At 40.3% G+C, this 19,013-nt stretch overlaps 1 protein-coding gene across 1 annotated transcript in view; it reads left to right on the forward strand.

Annotated features, from left to right (window-relative positions):
* FNDC3B (fibronectin type III domain containing 3B) overlaps positions 1–19,013 on the forward strand; it is a 358,693-nt gene that overhangs the window by 56,934 nt on the left and 282,746 nt on the right. Inside the window, 1 exon segment of the mRNA XM_032630063.1 lies at positions 9,621–9,759. Coding sequence (XP_032485954.1) covers positions 9,649–9,759 — 111 coding nt within the window. The 5' untranslated portion in view covers positions 9,621–9,648.

The raw sequence follows: 19,013 nt of genomic DNA on the forward strand, positions 1-19,013 counted from the left end.
TGTTGGGGTGTCTGCAACACATCCCACCCACACACCAATAAAGGGTGTTACACGTGGCTGTTAGGTACCCAAGTGGTTGCAGAAATGTGAATTTAATTCATAATACATCTCTAAAAGCAGAGTAATAAAATACATTTTGGATTTCATTAGAGGGGACTCTAGAAGTTGTGTTAAAGCACCCACATTACAGATGAAGAAACTGAGACTCAGAGGGCCTGTGTAGGCCCACCTTGAGTCACAGCCCTGACGAGCAGTGGGACCTGTCACAGTGCCGTGGGGCTTCCAGGCAGGTGGTAGTAAGTAGCCCAGGGGCTGGGTGAGGAGTGAGCTTCTGGTGCTGGGATGGAGAGGAGAGCGTGTCTTCTGACTTCCCATCTCATCTCTTTCTGTATCTGCCCCGCCCTTGCAGCTTGCAGGTTGACTGGTGGGGAGGTGGCGAGACCTGGAGCTGCAGAGGGTTTTAAGAGTGACCTCTTCTGTTCTTGGACTATAGTTTTCTAGACTTGTTTTCAACATCCTATAGAAAAAGATACAAACAACCACACAATTCTGAATCTCATTGAAAAGAAGTATTTTCAGTTCTTCTCATCTTTGGGTAAAATATGTGACAAAGTTAGCTTGGAAATGTGTGAAAATAAGGGCTCATAGCTTTGGAATGTTTCTTGTTAGATGCTAGACTGTCATCCTTGGGATGTGAGAGAGGGATGTGACATTTACTGTGCTGAGTGTGCCTGGAGTCTAGATGTTCTAATAAAAATGTCTAATTACATCTGCTAACTTCTTTAAACACCGCTTAAAAACAATGAACAAAACAAATGGGCCTTTGGTTGGTAAACGTTTTTTGTAGTTGGGCCCCCTTTCCCTTTTAGTTAATATTTTCAGAACTGAGCTGTTCATGTGTGGATGTGGATCAGAGGATTCAGGATTGTGTATATGTAGTGACAGAATTTTTTTTTTAAGTTTTTGTGTTTCCTTAAAGATGTGGAGTATATTAAGGGGCTGTGGAAGCAACCAGCCTCTGTATATTCACGGAGAATTGCATTGATAAAAGTAGCCTCAGGATGCATACAATGCTTACATATGATCCTTAGATATGTAGGTTTTTTTTTTTTTTCCTTCTCAGAAAATAGTGCCTTTCCTGTATGGTAGTTTTGAGTTCAGACATGACTATGCTTTGCCAAATTAAAAAGAAAAAAGAAAGCATTTATGTATTCTCAAAGGCAGGGCCTATACATTAGACTATTTGGCATCCCTCCTTGGCCTCTGGAGCACAGTAGACAATTCTTTTTTTTATTTGTTGCTTGAATCATTTATTGTTATTTAATCTGTGGCAGAGGTGGCAGCGGTGCTTTTAATCTAACTCAGTTTCACGGGATTTCTCTGTGAATTTAAACTTTGCCACCTAATTCTCCTGTGTTTATAATTGGATGCAAAAAGCGCGAGTGTCTTTAAGGTTAGGAACTTTTTCAGACAACTGTGATTTAACTTCACTAATGAACCCATGTCAGACAAGAAGACAAATTCCAGACTATTTGTGCCTCAACCAACCAGCTGGGTGCATACCTCCAGGTACTGCTCATGTCTCAAGAGGTTTTTCTGCATGAACAGTTATCACCACTCCTTTCATTCAAGTGGCAAGCCATGGCAAGAGTCTTTCTTTCACAGCTGTGTAGAACTCAGCTGTAAAATTAGCTTTCATTGGCATAAAAACACAGTGATTACTATCACTATTTACTCAATACGTTCTTTTTCAACATTTTACTTAGATTCTTCCTCTCTTATGCAGAAGGCTCAGATTATACTCATACAGGTAAGAGAAACAGGTTCTTAGAGTTTGAGTAAACCTCTCTTTTTAGCTTTTGCTTATTAATCTGTATGAAGTGAGCACAGTAGGCAATAGTGTTTTGAAACATAGTCTATTAAGAGCAAAAGGAAACCTTAAAGGTGAATCTATAATCTTGTCATTTTGTAAAAGAAGAAATTAATTGCCCAAATTTAAAGCTAATTATTGGCAAACCTCAAATTAGAACGCATATTTTCCCATACTCAGTCTTGGGGTCTCTTTGCTCTAGTGCTTTTTTGCCATAACATACTGGTCCTTTGAACAGTTTTTAGTGGAAGGGCTGTGAAGAATTCTAATAAATATCTTTAGTTTCTCTCCATATCCTTTTTTGGGCACAATTTAATTTGATTTTCAGAAAAGTGAAGGAGAGTGTTTGCCCGTACAAGTACCTTTCCTCATGGTTGCCCACAGTGTACGGGAGACATGGTACAAAGAGAAGCACTGAAACCACCTGCAGCCTTTTCCTGTCCAATGGCAGTGCCTCCCATCAGGTTCCTAAATGGCCACATGGTAATTCCACACGGTCAGAGCCAGCGCCACAGCCACTGCTTTAGTGTTACCAGAAGGGAAAGAAAAGTCCTGCTTTCACGGTAGCAGGAACATAGTAAAAACAGTCTGATGTGTGTTGATGGATGAGCAGGTTTTTCTCAATTTCAGTGGTAAAGGAGGTTGCGCAGTGTTTCTATTTTGTTTTCATCATTTTTTTCTTTCTATTGATGCTGTTGGTGTTTCCACAGTTATCAGAAAGCTGTTTCTAGTTTTGCTCCGAAGGCTAGAACCGTTTTGAGAGTTTCTAGGTCTTGAAATATCATCAGGGGTTTACCTTTCAAAACCAGAATGGAGCAGGAAGGTAAGAGGTTTTTCTGATAAAGAAAATAAAATAGCAAACGATACTTTGATATCTCGTTAGTTTTAAAAATGTGTATAACTTTTAAAAAACTTTTTTCTTCTCTCTCTTCCTCTCTCAGCGTTTCTCTTTCCCTTCCTCCTCTCTCCCTCTTTGTTTTTCTAAATCTTGCTAATAAAACTTAGAGTGGAAGACGACACATTAAGAAGCTGTTGGTCCTTGTGACTGAGGGCATATGTACATAACGTCCACCTGTATGAGAAGGAAGTTCATGAAAGCAGTTTTTCTTTCTTTTTTCTGTGCTACGTGATTCTCTGTCAAATTTTGACTTTTTAAGATTTTTCCTTTTTACTACAGTCATGGCATAAACAAGTGTAAATCAGCTGCACAAATGTTTGTCGTAATAAATTAGGTTTTGTTAGGCTTAGGTTTTACATTGGAAGCCATTAAGAAACTTGTAATCACTCATAAAACATTAGCTATCTGATAATTATATTCTTTGAATAGAGATACAGTAATTTCTTGGTAACCTCTCAAACCCATCTGCCTCAAACACAACACAGAAAAACAAAGCCCCCGGTTTTTTTTTGTGATTCAGTAAGTTTATCCTATTGTCATTTTGACTACTAATGGGGTTTTTCTTGCTCTGTTGAATCAGGAAAAAAAGTTCTTTTCCTTATTACTATTTAAAAAAATGGCTAGAACATTTCTCTGGTATGTTTGTGATGATTTTCTGACACCTGGTCCACAATAGATTCTTACTACTGGAAGTCATTTAGTACTTTTAGTAGAGAAGGAACTTTTGTTGAAGTATGAATCAGGCTATGATTTTACTAATGTGCCCCTGAGAATATTTTTCCCAGGCTGCAGAACAAGCATGTAGCAAGCAAAATGTTTACATGCTGTTTAGATTATGTGAAGGTGATTGGTTAATGTATAATTTATTGGAAAAGATACAGGCTTTATGGAATCACAATTAACTTCAGTGATATGAATTCTGAAAATTATTTTATTATTATTTATTAGATTATTTATTTACCTAATTGCTCATAGGTCTTAATTGGTGGGTTTCCATCCATTTCCCATTCATCAAGGAACCCATTTCGCTTCTGAAAGTGCATTTGAATTGCAGAATGGAAGCAAAAAGTCAAAACTGATGATGTGTACTGTTTTTTTTTATATTGAGGTGTAATTGGCACACATACATTCTTCTTACTGGTTCTCATACAGCTTTTATTTTTTATACACTTCCCCGGGATAGTTTAGAATAGGTCAGAAGCCACATCAGGGTGTAGGTGAAGTGAGCCTGGGAGCCTGCGCCTTGGCGCTGGCCTGAGACTTGACTCTGGGAGCCAGTCTCTTTTCACCCAGTAGGGCCACCCCGTTTGGTGCTGCTGGTTATGCTTTGCTCCTTTTGGTGCCATTAGGTTTCTTTTCCTCTTGTCATCTGAAACCCATTTGTGTACTGTACTGCTAACTCACATCTTGAATTAATGTAAGGAAATTCGGGTCATCAGCCTATGGAGTGAGGACCAGGACATTCTGTTACTAATATGAAGGCCAGGTTCACAGACTTAAACCTCCTCCAGCGGTGATCAGGGCTTTGGTTTTTTTCAAGTTAGAAATTCTTCCTAGTATATAATTGCTTTCTCTGGCCTTTGGAAATGGATCTGTGGTTCTCTCCTGAGAATCAGGTTTTTTATGAAATTTGCTGTGTGTTTCTTAGTATAGGCTGGGGCCAAAATACCATGGAAAACCTTTTTGGACTTGGAGTGAGGGAAGCAAAATAAAGGGAAAAAGTAATAACCCAGTTGCCTAGAGTAATGTAAAAACTGAAGACCCTTTGCAATATTATTTTAAAATAAGGTGTTCTGTAAAAGCTTTGCGGGCATATTTGGACAGAATTAAATGTCTTACCAGCAGAGTGAGGATCTCTTTATCAGAGTATGCAGCTGCCCCCCCCCCCCCCCCGCCGCCGCCGCCATTAGCCTAGAAGTTCTTTGGTTCTGGGCCTTGCTAGCAGGTAAGGACGGTAACAAACGACTTGCTTTCAGGAGAGAGGGAAGTTAACCATAAGTGCTCACGTGGCATCCCTTCCCTGTCAATCAAAAGAATAGAACTGGCCGGGCATGAAGCACTTGTGGTTTTAGTGTTAGGATGTGTGGTTAGGGGGAGAGGTTGTGAGGGCCTGTGGTTGTCACCGAATTCTTTGAAATAGAAGTATGGGTAAGAGTAAAAAGAATAGGAGTGAAACCTTGGAGATCTATGTGAAAAAAAAAAAAAGTTCAGAGAATTAGATAAAAGCATTGTAGTAGAGGTCATCTATTTTCTATTGGTTTAGTCAGATTAGTTCTGCACAACATTTATTCTTTATTTGTAAACGGTAATGGTCTAAAGAATGGATTTATTGCAAGAGCTCAGTTGTGTGTGAGGAGGACAGTGTGGATGTGGTAGAGCCTTGAATGCAATGCATGAGTTCTGTGAAAGCTTTGGCCAGCTCAGATACACATCTGTCCAAGGGAGAAGGAACCCAGACCAGGATAACGAGGGTTTTGTCAGGGTGATTCCTCATGAGACTTTCTGACTGACAAGAAAAACAGTTACAGCTCAGTTATCCAGAGATCACACATCTGGCTCACTCAGCTTCCCTCAGAGCTGATAATCAGCACGTGGTCAGGGAGGATGGTGCAAGGCACAGAGGGGAGCTTCTGAGACCCCAGAGACCACTCCTCTATGTGTGTATAACTAACAACCTGGCTTCCCAGCCCAAGGAAGATATAAGACAGCAAATTTAGGATATGTTTCTCAGATTTGAGGAGGTGTGGTTTGTGGTACAGCCTAATGAGGAAGAGAGAGAGAGAAAAAAACCCCCATAGAATTTAAACATAAGAACTCAAAGTAGGGGTGAATTTCTCTGAGTATGTAAGGTCAGAATGCTTAGTAACTCCCTAGTACATCACCTTGTGACTGAACACAGTATTGTAAACAATGACCCTACATCCCTAAGAAAAAGTAAAGTTATGGTCAGACTGCCCTATAATGAAGTAAGAAAATGTATAATTTCCATCTGCAATTATTGCAAATAAAGTTTTTGGTCCTTAAAGTTAACTGTTTGAATAGTAAGCCTTCCACATTCATGGCTTCATTTTTAAAATTCCATTTGAAAAGTTCAAGTTCGGTCAGCTTTCTTAGGCATGTCACATTCTCCAGGTCTCCTCAAGACAGTGGTGCTGAGGCTTAAGCACCTCTTAAGGTGTTTAAGTTGAGTTTTGTCTGGGTTATCAGCCAAAATAGAGGAGACTCACTTCGGGGGGAGCTGTCACCATTAAATGATTGATGCGTGGCAAGCCTTCCCAAGTATCTTGGCCTGACTTAACCTTCTTCAACTGTCAATGGTTAGGGCTGAGTGGTTTTCCCAATTTACAACTTGAACATTTGACATTCCATTTGTATTTGGAAAAGTCATTACCTCCTGCTACCCGACTCCCATCCCCACCACCAGGGAATAACCAAAAATATGGTAATAACCATAGTAAATACTACTTTGTACCCTGTTTTATGTTTTGCATCTATAGTTTTCATTCTTTTATAATTCTTCCTCCTGCCTTTTCTCTTGTCCCAGTCCACGGCACTAAATTGTTGGTGTTCTATGATAATTTAAGGACCGGTTGGCAGGCAATTGCTTTGTTAAAGTAGCTGGGCATTATCTTGCCTAGAGGTAACTTATTGCTTTTTCTACATGTCCCTTGAATTCCAGGCAAATGAACATATCCTGTGTATGTGCACGGAGTGTAGAAAGGGGGTTTTAAACATTGTTGGCTGCATGAACCACCCCTTCTAGATCACTCTCTTACCTTGTATTGCAGGCAGAATAAAGTCTGGTTTACCTTTGGTGAAACTCTGGGGCATTAGAAAGTAGGCCTTGGATTTTAGCAAGCTGGTGGCCTACGGTAAAGAGGGTTAACAGCTTTGCTTATGAGCAGTGTGGCCCTGTGGCTTCATTTTATTTGTCTTTGTTTCTTGCGGTACGCAGGCCTCTCACTGTTGTGGCCTCTCCCGTTGCGGAGCACAGGCTCCGGACGCTCAGGCTCAGCGGCCATGGCTCACGGGCCCAGCCACTCCGCGGCATGTGGGATCTTCTCGGACCGGGGCACGAACCCGTGTCCCCTGCATCGGCAGGTGGACTCTCAACCACTGCGCCACCAGGGAAGCCCTGTGGCTTCATTTTATTCTTCCATTTTTCTCCATGATTAAAGGTACGGTTGTTGCGTGGTAGAGTTGAGGCACTAGGAGTGTACGGCGTTTATATGTTCCCACTGTCCCACTGTATGCTGAGTTGATTTTACAAGTAGTTGATTTTTTTATGCACAGTTCCCCGTCTTCCCCTCTCAGTAATCTGCAACAACCACTGCACATCTGTGAGGTGAATAATCCATCATCCAGTAGAAAAGAAATACAGGATTCAGGCATCTTTCTCTGTATCGAATAGCTGCATTGCCCAAAGTTGCCTGTACGATTTTCAAAAGCAAGTACAATTATCTCTTTGTGCCAGTAGACTTGGTTTCTTTGGGGGTTTTTGCAGCTCTCTGTTGGCTCCCACCCTCCCTCATCGTAGATTTATAAGCCTTTCATGGAACTGGGGAGGGGCTCTGTCCTTTTATCCCACACTTGCAGAACCTGGAGTTTAACTGCCCAGTTTGGACTTGACACCTGTGCTTAAGAGTGCCAGCTAGTGGGGCTGGATTGCTGTGTTTTGATGATAGCAAGTCCCATTGTTTATTACGAGGCCAACCAGAAGGTTTCTTAAATTGGAATTGTCAGTGTTAGACATAATGTTGGGAGTTGAGACATTCTTTGGTATTAGGGATGGGTGGCCAGGAATGCCTAAATTTTATACTAGATCACAATTCTGCCCTCCTACCAGTACCTGCGTGCACAGGATGAAAAAAGAGCAGGTTCTATCCTTATGCTTGTCTGTGAGATGACCAGGACTGTCCCCCAGCAGGAGAGGGCTTTGGTGCTCACTACTTTAGCGGAGGAGAGGGGAGAGGATGGAGCCACAATCTCCATAACCTTACCAGCAAGTGCCTTGGGGCTTTTCCCTGCGGAGGGGTGAGGAAAAGGTGGAAGTGAGTGTGGAGTGCTGCTTTCTCCCAGATGCTTTATCCTCAGACCCTTAATGTAAATTAGTACCCTGGTTATCCAGCCTGCACGTTGAAGAAACATTAAATAAAACATTACACTTAAGAAATAGGCCTGTGTAATATCAATCTGAGGAAAACTAGCCATTCTTTCTTCATGCACTAGTAGGGTTAAGTATATTTGAAATAAAACTGAAATGGACATTAGTACTCCATTAGTAGTACTACTCAAAATCAAACAGTTGATGTCATGATAGTGGAAGTTATCTTGGTTAATTCTGTTGTGGAAGAATCTGTTTCCTACATTAGGATAAACTACTGGGCTTTGAGTTTTGTACTTTTATTTGCTTAGGAACTGAGTAATTGCCTCATAAAACAGCATGATGATACTGTTAACACTGCATTATAAGACCTGTTATTATAGAATGTGCTTCCCTAGTTGGATCAAGACTTTGTTGTTTGGCGCTTAAAATAATTAGTTTCTCCAAATGGGGTTATAATGAATAGTGTAAAATTTTACCGATTTAAAATAAAGTTTATAATCTCTTGGGTGGCTTTTATGCATCATTTGATACTTCCAGGGAAGGAGTATCTTTTGGATGGAATTTGGGGGAGGGAGATATATTTAACATTCAGAATGGAGGTTTTAAGAATGAGAAGAAATATTTTATTTGTCACACCTGAGACAAATTAGAGATAATGATTAAAGGATTTGCCCCACTGTTTTGCCTGATTTGGATATTGAGTATTAAAGGATTCATTTACCAAATCCTCTTGAATTTGAAATTTTGGGGGACTTTATTATGAATGAGAAAAAATTTACCACATGGCAGTTTGTTTCTGAACTGACTTAAAATAGTGTGCCTGTGTGTTTGTTTATTCTTCTTTGTCCATGCTGTTAAAATTTTTGTGACAAAAAGTTTTAGGCATGATTGAAGGATACGTAAATACTTCTTAAGGAACATTATAATTCTGAATAGGAATTCATTGTTTCCTGCTGTAATATTGAAAAGCTAGATGTTGGTGGCAAGTACCATTATGGAATGAAAGTGGGCTTGGCGTTGTTTTGAATACCTGTATGAAAATCATTTATTCTGTGGAAACAATGGAATGTGCCATTAAGCCTTATTCCGTACAAGGTGCCATGGGTACTGTCAGGTAGAGGAAAACTCAAAAGACATTCAGTAGTGATAAAGCTGTAAATAAGCAGCAGGTTAAATCCAATTCAAGGAGGTGACGGGAGAGAAATAATTAGAACATGATTAATTACCAATTTAATGGCAAGGTCAGAAATCGCAACAACTGCAGTGTAGGCAGTTAACCTTTGTTTACGTGCTTTGTTAACAGCTTTTTTTTTTTTTTTTGAGGAAAACTTTTCTTATAGCTCATTCTCTTTGGCCTTATTTTCTGTAATTACCTTAAAGATAATGATATGGTCAGTGTTCGTTTGACACTTTTAGCCTCTCAAATTGTTACCTCATTTTATTCTGAGGAAGATCCCTGGGGTTAGGGGACTTACTATTGTTCATAAGTTTTTAAAATTTATAGCTAAATAATGAAACTGAGGAACTAGAGGTTGTGTTCACTTGGCTGCTTAGAGACTCAGGTTTGTGGTCTCCTAATTCAGGCTATTTCCTGGGTTTTGCTTCACCCCTTTTAATGCAATACTGTGATTCGAAGAATTTGAGTTTCGTCTGACCTCATGACGGTGCACTTAAATTGCTGACTTGTTACAGGTGAATTTTTTTGGTCTTGAGTCCTTTTCAAAAAAATGGTGATTTTCTTGCAGGAAGCCAGTTGAGGGAAATTCTCCATGAATGTATGTCACAATGATGATGACCGACCAGATCCCTCTGGAACTGCCACCATTGCTGAACGGAGAGGTAGCCATGATGCCTCACTTGGTGAATGGAGATGCAGCTCAGCAGGTAGGTGCAGTAAGAAGGAAATTTAAGTCAACTTGTCTAAGTGGGAAACGTTAACCCAGAAATTGTTTTTATTTTTTTAAGATTTTTTTTGATGTGGACCATTTTTAAAGTCTTTATTGAATTTGTTACAATACTCCTTCTGTTTTCTGTTTTGGTTTTTTTTTGGCTAAAAGGCATGTGGGGGTCATAGCTCCCCAACCGGGGATTGAACCCACGCCCCCTGCCTTGGAAGGTGAAGTCTTAACCACAGGACCGCCAGGGAAGTCCGCTAACCCAGAAATTGTTTTATTTTGAGATTCTAGATATGTGATTTTGAACCTTTGTAGTTCTCTAGAGGTCAAGTGTTTTTGTTGTAGAATTGCTATATGATTTAAGATATCGGAAGTTGTAGTTTTTGAGAACAGCAAACTTTACCTAATCCAGTTGGTATTCTTGAAGCATCAAAAACAAATGTCTGATTTTTGAAACGAATCATTTTGAAAATATGTACAAGTCTTGGGAATAAAATACTGTTTGCTTATGTCATATATTGTGCTTGACTGGTTTGCCTGATTGGTCAGAGCAGGATGGCCCGAGCAGGATTGCCCAGAGGGTGGGTCAGGTTTTCATCTCACACAGGGGGTGACTGACCCTGACAAGAGGCACAGGTCTGTGTGAACCCACCCTGGCTCCTGGAGCAGTCCTTCCAAATGTAGAGCCTGCTGCCCCGAAAATGATGGTACTTGTTTTCTGTAAAAACTCCTTTGCCACTAGTTACTTAACATTACAGAGTTGAAAAGTTATTCCTGAGCTCATTCCTGTAGCACTTGGGAAAAAATTTAAATGGTAAGTAAAACTTTAAAAATTACTAGAGACAAGTATTGTCTCTGATAACATTATTTAAATTTTTAATTGACAACTAAAACTGGGTTCCCTCAGTCTTGTACTAAATAAATGCCATTTTTTATACTTGTGTAGCTCTTTAGAAGCACAAAAGTAGAAGACTTCATTTTATCAAAAGTAGAATTGGGAACAATTGCTTGAAAAATATTTACGCAAAATAATAATTCAGAGAAGTTAATTGGCCATTTATTTGATGTCAGTATGTTGCTCTTCCCCACCCCCCATCTGTCATAGTACATTAACACTCTTTATCCATCATAGTACATTAATACTTTGTATATACCTCTGTTGGATATTGCTTTGCTGCTTAATAGTTTATATATATTACTTTCTCCTGCATTAGACTGTGAACCTCTTAAGAACAAAGAATATCTAATAGGTGCTCAATAAATGTTTGTCAGTTGAATAAATTTCCTCCCTTCTTGCCACTGATGCCGGTATCTCTCTTCCTGACTCCTGATTCTCTCTTTTGGCTCATTTCCACCCATCTACTGTAGTATCTTTTATCTTAAATGCACAAATAGCTATATCTCTCGTCCACCCAACAGAAACAAGCTCCCTCACTTGACTCCACATTCTCCCAGTTACCATCTTGTATCTCTGCTCCCCTTTACAGCAGAGCTTCTCTAAATAGAGCCTCTGCTTCCTTGCCTCTATTACTCTTCATCTCCAGAGTCTCCACTTGTTTCTTGTCATCTTTCTATTCCAGTCTGTCAGCAAGTCCTGTTGGCCTTATCTCAGGAACATTGCTGAAACAATACTTTGCCATGTCCACTTCATTTCCATGACCACTCCTGGACTCTAAGCCAACACCTCTCACCAGGGTAGGACAGTTCTTCTCACTGGTCTCACTGCTTTTGCTCTACCAGAAAGCATTTGCCACACAGCAGTCTGCTAAAAACATAAATGTACCATGTCGCTGCCCTGCTCGGAGCTGTCCTGTCCACCTGAGATAAAATCTGAGCGCAGTACCATGGCCAGTCCACCTTCTGCGGTTAGAGCTTGCCTCTCTCCATCGTCCTCCCACTGCCCTGCTCCGGCCACTCACGGGAAGGCTCAAAGTGCCATGAATAGTTTCAAGATGCGGTGTTTGTTCTCCTTTATTTTCACTAATTAAAACAATGAAAAAGAGGACAAGTTGGGACTTCCCTGGCGGTCCAGTGGTTAAGACTTGGCGCTTCCATTGCAGGGGGTACGGGTTTGATCACTGGTTGGGGAACTAAGATCCCACATGCCTCATGGTGAGGCCAAAAAAAAAAAGCAGGGGCAAGGTATTCAAATATGACTAAACTTGGAAAACAATGCAGGTCTCTCAGATGTTGTCACCTGGTTCCATTTTGCATATGTACCTGGGAGACCTGAGACCACCCATCCGTGTAGCTGTGCACCATTTTTGTGTTTTGATTTCTCCCTCATTTCTATAATTCATTTTGCATAGAGTAGCCTTTTGTAGTTTTATAAGCCAGCATACAGAGCCCTTAGAATTTTCTAGTTTTTTCTTCAGAAGTAAACTCCTTTGCTCCCAGAAATGACCAGTGACTGAAAAGACTGGATTTCCTCAGAAGGCCTTGTGGTATTTCCTACTCTGTATATCTACCTCAGCTTCTAAGTAGAAGCTGTTTAATAATTTTGGTTAATAAAATCACATTTTGATTTCACCTGAGAAGGTTTCTATAAATCCAAGAAATGGGAAGATTTGTTTTAATGTTTTATAAACAGTCACAAACATCGAGCTTTGTCAGACCAGAGTACACTTACTCTAAACAAATCTCATCGGAAGGAAATGTTTCAGTCTCTCTAATTCGCAAATATGTTTGATTATTCTAGAAGCATTGACATTTAGGCATTTAGGTTATGTGGGCCAAGCTGTTGACTGGCATTAACCCTAAATTTCCCTTAGTGGGGCACAGTTGTTAACTGGGCAGAGTGCGTTTGGAATATTCCTCTCGGCAGGAACGGCCCAAGATGTATCATGCCTTGATGATGTCACTGTGGCTCAGCTGAGGCAGTGGCCTATGTGCCTGATGCTTCTTTTTGCCTCTTTCTGCCCCCAGAATCCCCATTCTGTGTCTCCCTCGTTCACTCAAGCCTTCACTTTTTCCTTTGGGTCCTAACATTTAGTTTTGGCAGAGTTAAGTGTGGTAGAGTCCCCAGGGCCTGTGTGTGGAACCTGGGCTAAGGGGCAAGCAAAACCAAAATAATGGAGAAATACCAGAGAGGAGGTGGGGGAGGGGGAGGGATGGGGGGGGGGTCACCAAAAAGAGCAAGGACCAGGAGTGAGGATCCAAGAGTCAGGAGCTGCAAGAGTGTTGAGTGCTTGTCCGGGCGCCTGCTGTTGTTTGTTGCTTGCTCTCGGAGCACGTGTGGTGTGTTGCTCAGGTGGGTTTGTGTGAAAGGATCAGGAGGCTTTGACTATGCTGTCCCTTGAGGCAATACTTCTTTTTTTTAACAAGGACCATTTGGAGGTACAGGGCTGACTTCAATGATGGACATTGCAGGCACTGTCCCGGCAGACCCCTGGAGTGACGTTTTAAGGGAGAGGCCCTTGAGCCACTTCCCAAATTATACCGTTGAAGAGAGGGGCCCTCTGGCTCTACATTTCTGTTAGGAGTGTGTAGGTGAAGCTTACCTTGTGTGTGTTTACAACTCTTAATACATTGCAGCTGTGCTGAGGACATTCTAATTATTTCTATATATGCAAAAGAACCACCCCGGTTAGGAGAAAGCTCTTCAGTCCCCGCAGCCTTCATCCTCCTGATTTCTGTCCTGTTGGCTTCTGGATTTAATTAGGACGGGTTCTTGGCAAGATTCTCTGCTCTGTTCTGGCTCTCTAAATAAGAAACACTGTTAATTTTCATTATCCGAAGTCATGTTAAGTTTGAAACCTTGTTTTGTCATTTTATGTAGGTAGCAGGAAAAGGATGATTCTTTTCTTAAAATGAAAAGCTGTCCTCATTATGAATGAATGAAGATTTAAAGTATATTATCAACTAAGAAATGAACAAGAATAACAATAACAAATACACAAGGTGGATAGAAGGAACTTAACAGTGTTATTGAGATATAATCCACATGCTACGTAATTCGCTTATTTAAAGTATACAATTCGATGAAATTGATTATATTCACAGAATTGTGCAACCAAGACTACCATTAATCTTAGAACATTTTTATCATCCTGAAAAGAAACCCTTTAGCAGTCACTCTGCATTCCCTTCTCTCCCCTATTCCTAGGCAACCGCTCATCTACTTTCTGTCTCTGTAGATAATTTGCCCATTATGGACATTCATATAAATGAAATCATACAATATGTGGTCTTTTACGTCTGCCTTCTCTCACTTAGCATAATGTTTTTAAGGTTCGTCCACGTTGTAGCACGTATCAGTATAGGCATACCTCGGAGATACTGTGGGTTCAGTTCCAAGCCACCGCAGTAAAGTGAATATTGCAATACAGTGAGTCCCGTGAATTTTTTGATTTCTCAGTGCATGTAAAAGTTCTGTTTACACTATACTGTAGTCTCTTAAGTGTGCAATAGCGTGTCTAAAAAATTGTACATACCTTAATTTAAAAATATTTTATTGCTAAAAAAATGCTAACCATCTGGGCCTACAGTGAGTCGTAATCTTTTTGTAATAGTAACATCAAAGATCACCGATTGCAGATCACCATAACAAATATAATAATAATGAAAAAGTTTGAAAATTTGCAAGAACTACCATAATGTGACACAGAGATAGGAAGTGAGCAAATACTATTGGAAAAACGGCGCTGATAGACTTACTCCACACAGAGTTGCCATGTTAAATCAATTTGTAAAACACACAATTACCTGCAAAGCACAATGAAGCAAAAAAGCTCAATAAAACGAGGTATGCTTGTACTTCATACCTTTTTTATTGCCAAATAATATTCTAGTGTATGAATAATACTCCATTTTATTTATCCATTCATCAGTTGATGGACATTTGGATTGTTTCTACTCTTTTTGGCTATTATGAACAATGCTACTGTGAATGTTTGTGTGGTTTTTGTGTTGTGTGTTTTCATTTCTCTTATATAATACCTAGGAGTGAAATTGAACAGCTTTCTTTTTAAATTTATTTTCTAAATAAAGTACTTCTGCTTCTCTCACTATAATTTCTTCTACCTTTAAATAGATCAACATAGCTAAATAAAGTTTGCTTCCCTTAATATGCCTAACCACATACTATTCTTGAGTTACAAAAGTCATGTTTCCACCTGAACTTTTGTGTGTGGCTGTATAAATTACAGTGAATGCCCTTCAGTAATCAAAATATTGGCATTTCATACGTTGCATTTCATACCTTACATTTCAGAACCTAATGTTCTGAAACATTTTAGAACCTAATGGTATATTAATTTAACTATCTTCGTTAAGTACTTTTAGCACATCTTAGAGATTTTAAGAAGTGGCAGCTAGTTTTGAGCATGAAAGAGTAAGCATCAGCCCAATTTCCAACTTGTTCTATTGGTTTAATATTTCAGTAATCTCTGAAGAGGAATTAGAGCAGCCACCAGTTAAAGAAACTATTAGGTCAAGAGCAAAGTGTTCATCTAGAATTTACTGATTTGCTAATTTAATCTGTGACACTTACAACCTACACGACGGTGGTATGCCACTTTACATTCTTAGTGACACTTCTCACATATGTATTCATTAGGTCAGTGGGGTGGGGAGAGAGTTAGGCGCCTCTTTGTTCTGCCTAGCATTTAGCACACAGAGAGCACCTAGCAAATGTTTTGTCATTTTTTATTTCTTGTGTCTTGCTTTTCTTTTTTCTTTTAAGCTTCCTGAATATTAATTGCTAATGAGTATTCTTAATGCCTCTTCTTCAGGAAGTAGATCTTCTTAAATGTAAACAGAAAACTGTTTCTGGGATAGCCTGGAAGACAGGAGGTTAAAGTTACCTCAGTTGTGTCCAGTTGTCTTAACTTTAGCCTGTTTCGGTTGATCAGCATTTAGCACGTCATTTTATTGGGAGTGAGGGGTTTTTTTCCCCTTTTGTTTCTTCTTTCTGAAAGCCTTTGTTTCCCTAGACAGAATACACAGCCAGAGTTTTCCTGGATCATTCTTTTGAGTACACATTTCCAGACAGCACATTAAACACATTAAAACTTTCCACGTTCAGATGGTGCTCGTCATCAGCACGTCTTTTACAGCAAATGTACTTCTCCTGCTAATCCAGTGACCTTTTCTGTTCTGGTTGATATCTTCTTAATAACTTTTCCCCTGACGGCTCCCTTCTTGCATTCAGTAGTTCAAATCCTCTCACCACACAGGTTTGCTCTTCAAGCGTACTGACGGCCACTGTGTCAGGGGGAGCCAGAAAGAGGTTTACAATCAGTATAGTGTAGAAAAATGAATAAACGGCTCTTAGGAGCCTTGCCCAGGAAAAAGAGAATGGGACCTGCTGTTAAAATATTATTGCTGAATAATAGATAACATCTCCCTTTATGATAGAATCCTATTTAGAAGCTGGGGCTTGAGCTAGAAAATAGAAAGAGTTAGGCTGCTCAAATGTTGGGTTTGGGAAACCAAGTATGGGGAAGCTCAGTTTTGGTCAGACTCTTGAACATCACAATATATGAGAAATGTGTAACTTGTGCAAATATTTAAAGAAACTTATTATTGCAAACTGCTGTCCGCGTTCTCTCTACTACTCAAACTTATAAGGCCTGTTGTGTCAAGATTGTCAGCTCTCTTCTTTGAGACTGGGGTGGAAAGAGGATAAGATTTATGACTGAATTAAGGAGTGACTGAATAATAGATTTGTTCATTTTCATAAGCATTTGTCATACGTCTTCTGTGCAGGACTGTATTAGATGGTGGTGACACAGACCTGAATAAGACACTGTTTTTGCCCTAAAGGAATGAGCAGTGTAGTTAGGGAGCAAAGTGTGGTTTACCAAAAAAAAGAAAAAGAGGCTGTATGTACACATGTGTAGAACCACAGGAGAAGTGCTTGGAGTGTATCAGTGCCTTGGGAGCGCAGAGGAGGGGTGGATCAGGGAACGGGATAGGCGGGCAAGAAAACAGACCAGGCAGGGAAAGGTGTCTGTGGGGAGGCTGAGCCTGAACTGAGACCTTGCTGGAAGTTATTCAAGCTTTGCATATCATATAATCAGTTTTGGTTTTATGAAATGTAAATACTGTGTAGGGATAGTATAGTCAATGAGGAGCTAATGTTAGTGGCACCCCAAGCAGACCGTATCTAAATCTCTTTTCTGGAAACTTTGCTCTTTAGTATCCTTTCTAGAGAATCTGTCTGTCCTGTGATGCATCCAGCCTGGCTACCCACCCGTGGCCTCTTTTTTATAAATTTATTTATTTTTATTTTTTGGCTGCGTTGGGTCTTCGTTGCTGCACGCAGGCTTTCTCTAGTTGCGGTGAGCGGGGGCTACTCTTCGTTGCAGTGCGCGGGCTTCTCATTGCAGTGGCTTCTCTTGTTGTGGAGCACGGGCTCTAGGGGCGCGGGCTCAGTAGTTGTGGCTCGCGGCCCCTAGAGCGCAGGCTCAGTAGTTGTGGCGCACGGGCTTAGTTGCTCCGCGGCATGTGGGATCCTCCCAGACCAGGGCTCGAACCCGTGTCTCCTGCGTTGGCAGGCAGATTCTTAACCACTGCGCCACCAGGGAAGCCCCACCCGTGGCCTCTCGATGTCTCTTCCTCATAATTACTGATTCTGCAGAAGTGCAGATCCTGAGTACCCCTTCACCAAAGCTGCTCTCCAGCAGCACAGGCAGCCAGCCCCGTTTCTGAGGGCTTGCTTTTAACTGTAAAAAAGTGGAGTCAGTTTATCCAGGTCTGTGGTTTGATATTACAATCCTCTCTGCCTTAGGTTTGCCAATTCTGCTCCCTACAAAGTCTTCCGAAAAGGCATAGCCTATGCATAATCTCTGTCTCATAAAGGAAAACGTTGATGCCGTGCAGAGGGTGGTGTTATATGTGGCACCCACAATACTTATGACACATGACATATAATTATGACAGCTCTGAGCTGCCTGGGTTGAGAGACACTTCAGAATTTAATTAGCCAAAGGCAATAATAATAAGATACAAGATGCAGTCAGTATCCTTCAAATGGGAGCTGCCTTCAAAAAGGAGAGGATTAAGGAAAAACACAGGCGTGGCAAGGTTGCACTGCAAAATAACAGCAATTTAAAACGCTATGGTGGTTTTCACATTATGATTGTTTTCAACTTATTGCAATGTTTGACTGTCTGGTTGCACTCTGAACTCCAGGGGAGCAGGGGCTATGTGTCTCTTGTTCACGCTGTGCCTGGTGTCTGAGGGTAGCATTCAGTAAGTCCTTCAGAGTGGATGAAGGCTAAATGAAATGAACAAATCTAATTCATCTAAACCAGGGCCTGAAAACTGGCTACCTATTGCATTTGTCATATAGGCATTAAAAAAAAAAGTCTTTATAGTTAACAAAAAATAATTAGGTGCCAACCTTTAAAAATGGGAAGATTGACACAAAATTCTGGATCTTTCTGTTTATGTTGAAAACCCAGAAGGTCTGATAACTGGGCTGGCAGCAGTTGACCGGCACAAAGTAGCAGCTGCCCGCTTTGGATGGGGAGTGTCGTCCTCAGGCCCCACCCTGTCCGCTTCACTCCATTTCCAGACCTGCCTGGGCTCTGTGGTCATCTGAACTTGCAACCTGGGAATTGCTAACTTTTTTTACTTTTGAAATTTTTCTTGTGCTTACACATACTGGGTTTTAAATATAGCAAAAGTATTTAAGATTTTTCAGACACATTCATTGTGTATCATACTGATAAAGTGATTTTAAGTCTCTTACTTTTCTACTTAATGACTTGTAAAATGAACTAGTGTGGGCTTTGGTTCGTATAGCTTTGTAGAAGGTTTTCAATTCTATGTCTTACAACTTAGGACCCAAGTATTGGTTGTTTTGGCCTCTGCTCTTCAGTGAACAGTATTTGAATCCCCAATCAGTGCCACACTGAGTACTCCTCAGAACGTAACAAGGGCAGGAGAAAAGACCAGGTGCCTTGGTTTTACTGTTTACACACTAGTTAGGGGACATTAAAGAGAGATGCAAGGTATCAGCTTTCCAGGGGATAGAGATGCAAATACTTATGTTTACAATCTTTTTTACAGTCTCCAAGAATTGAGTTTTCATTAGGTACTTATTGAAACAGAATTTTTTAATTCTATTTCAGTAAAATTTCCCTGGTACTACCTAGACGAGACATTTTTATTTAAGTCATTTCTATATTGACTTTCTCTTTGAATAAGATTAAATTTGATAGTAGATTTCCAATCTCGAATTCTTAATTTTTTTCTTTTTTGGAAAATGTATATTTGTCATCTTGAATGTGGTAT

Source organism: Phocoena sinus, chromosome 4, assembly GCF_008692025.1.
Source record: "Phocoena sinus isolate mPhoSin1 chromosome 4, mPhoSin1.pri, whole genome shotgun sequence".
Classification (NCBI taxonomy): Eukaryota; Metazoa; Chordata; class Mammalia; order Artiodactyla; family Phocoenidae; genus Phocoena; species Phocoena sinus.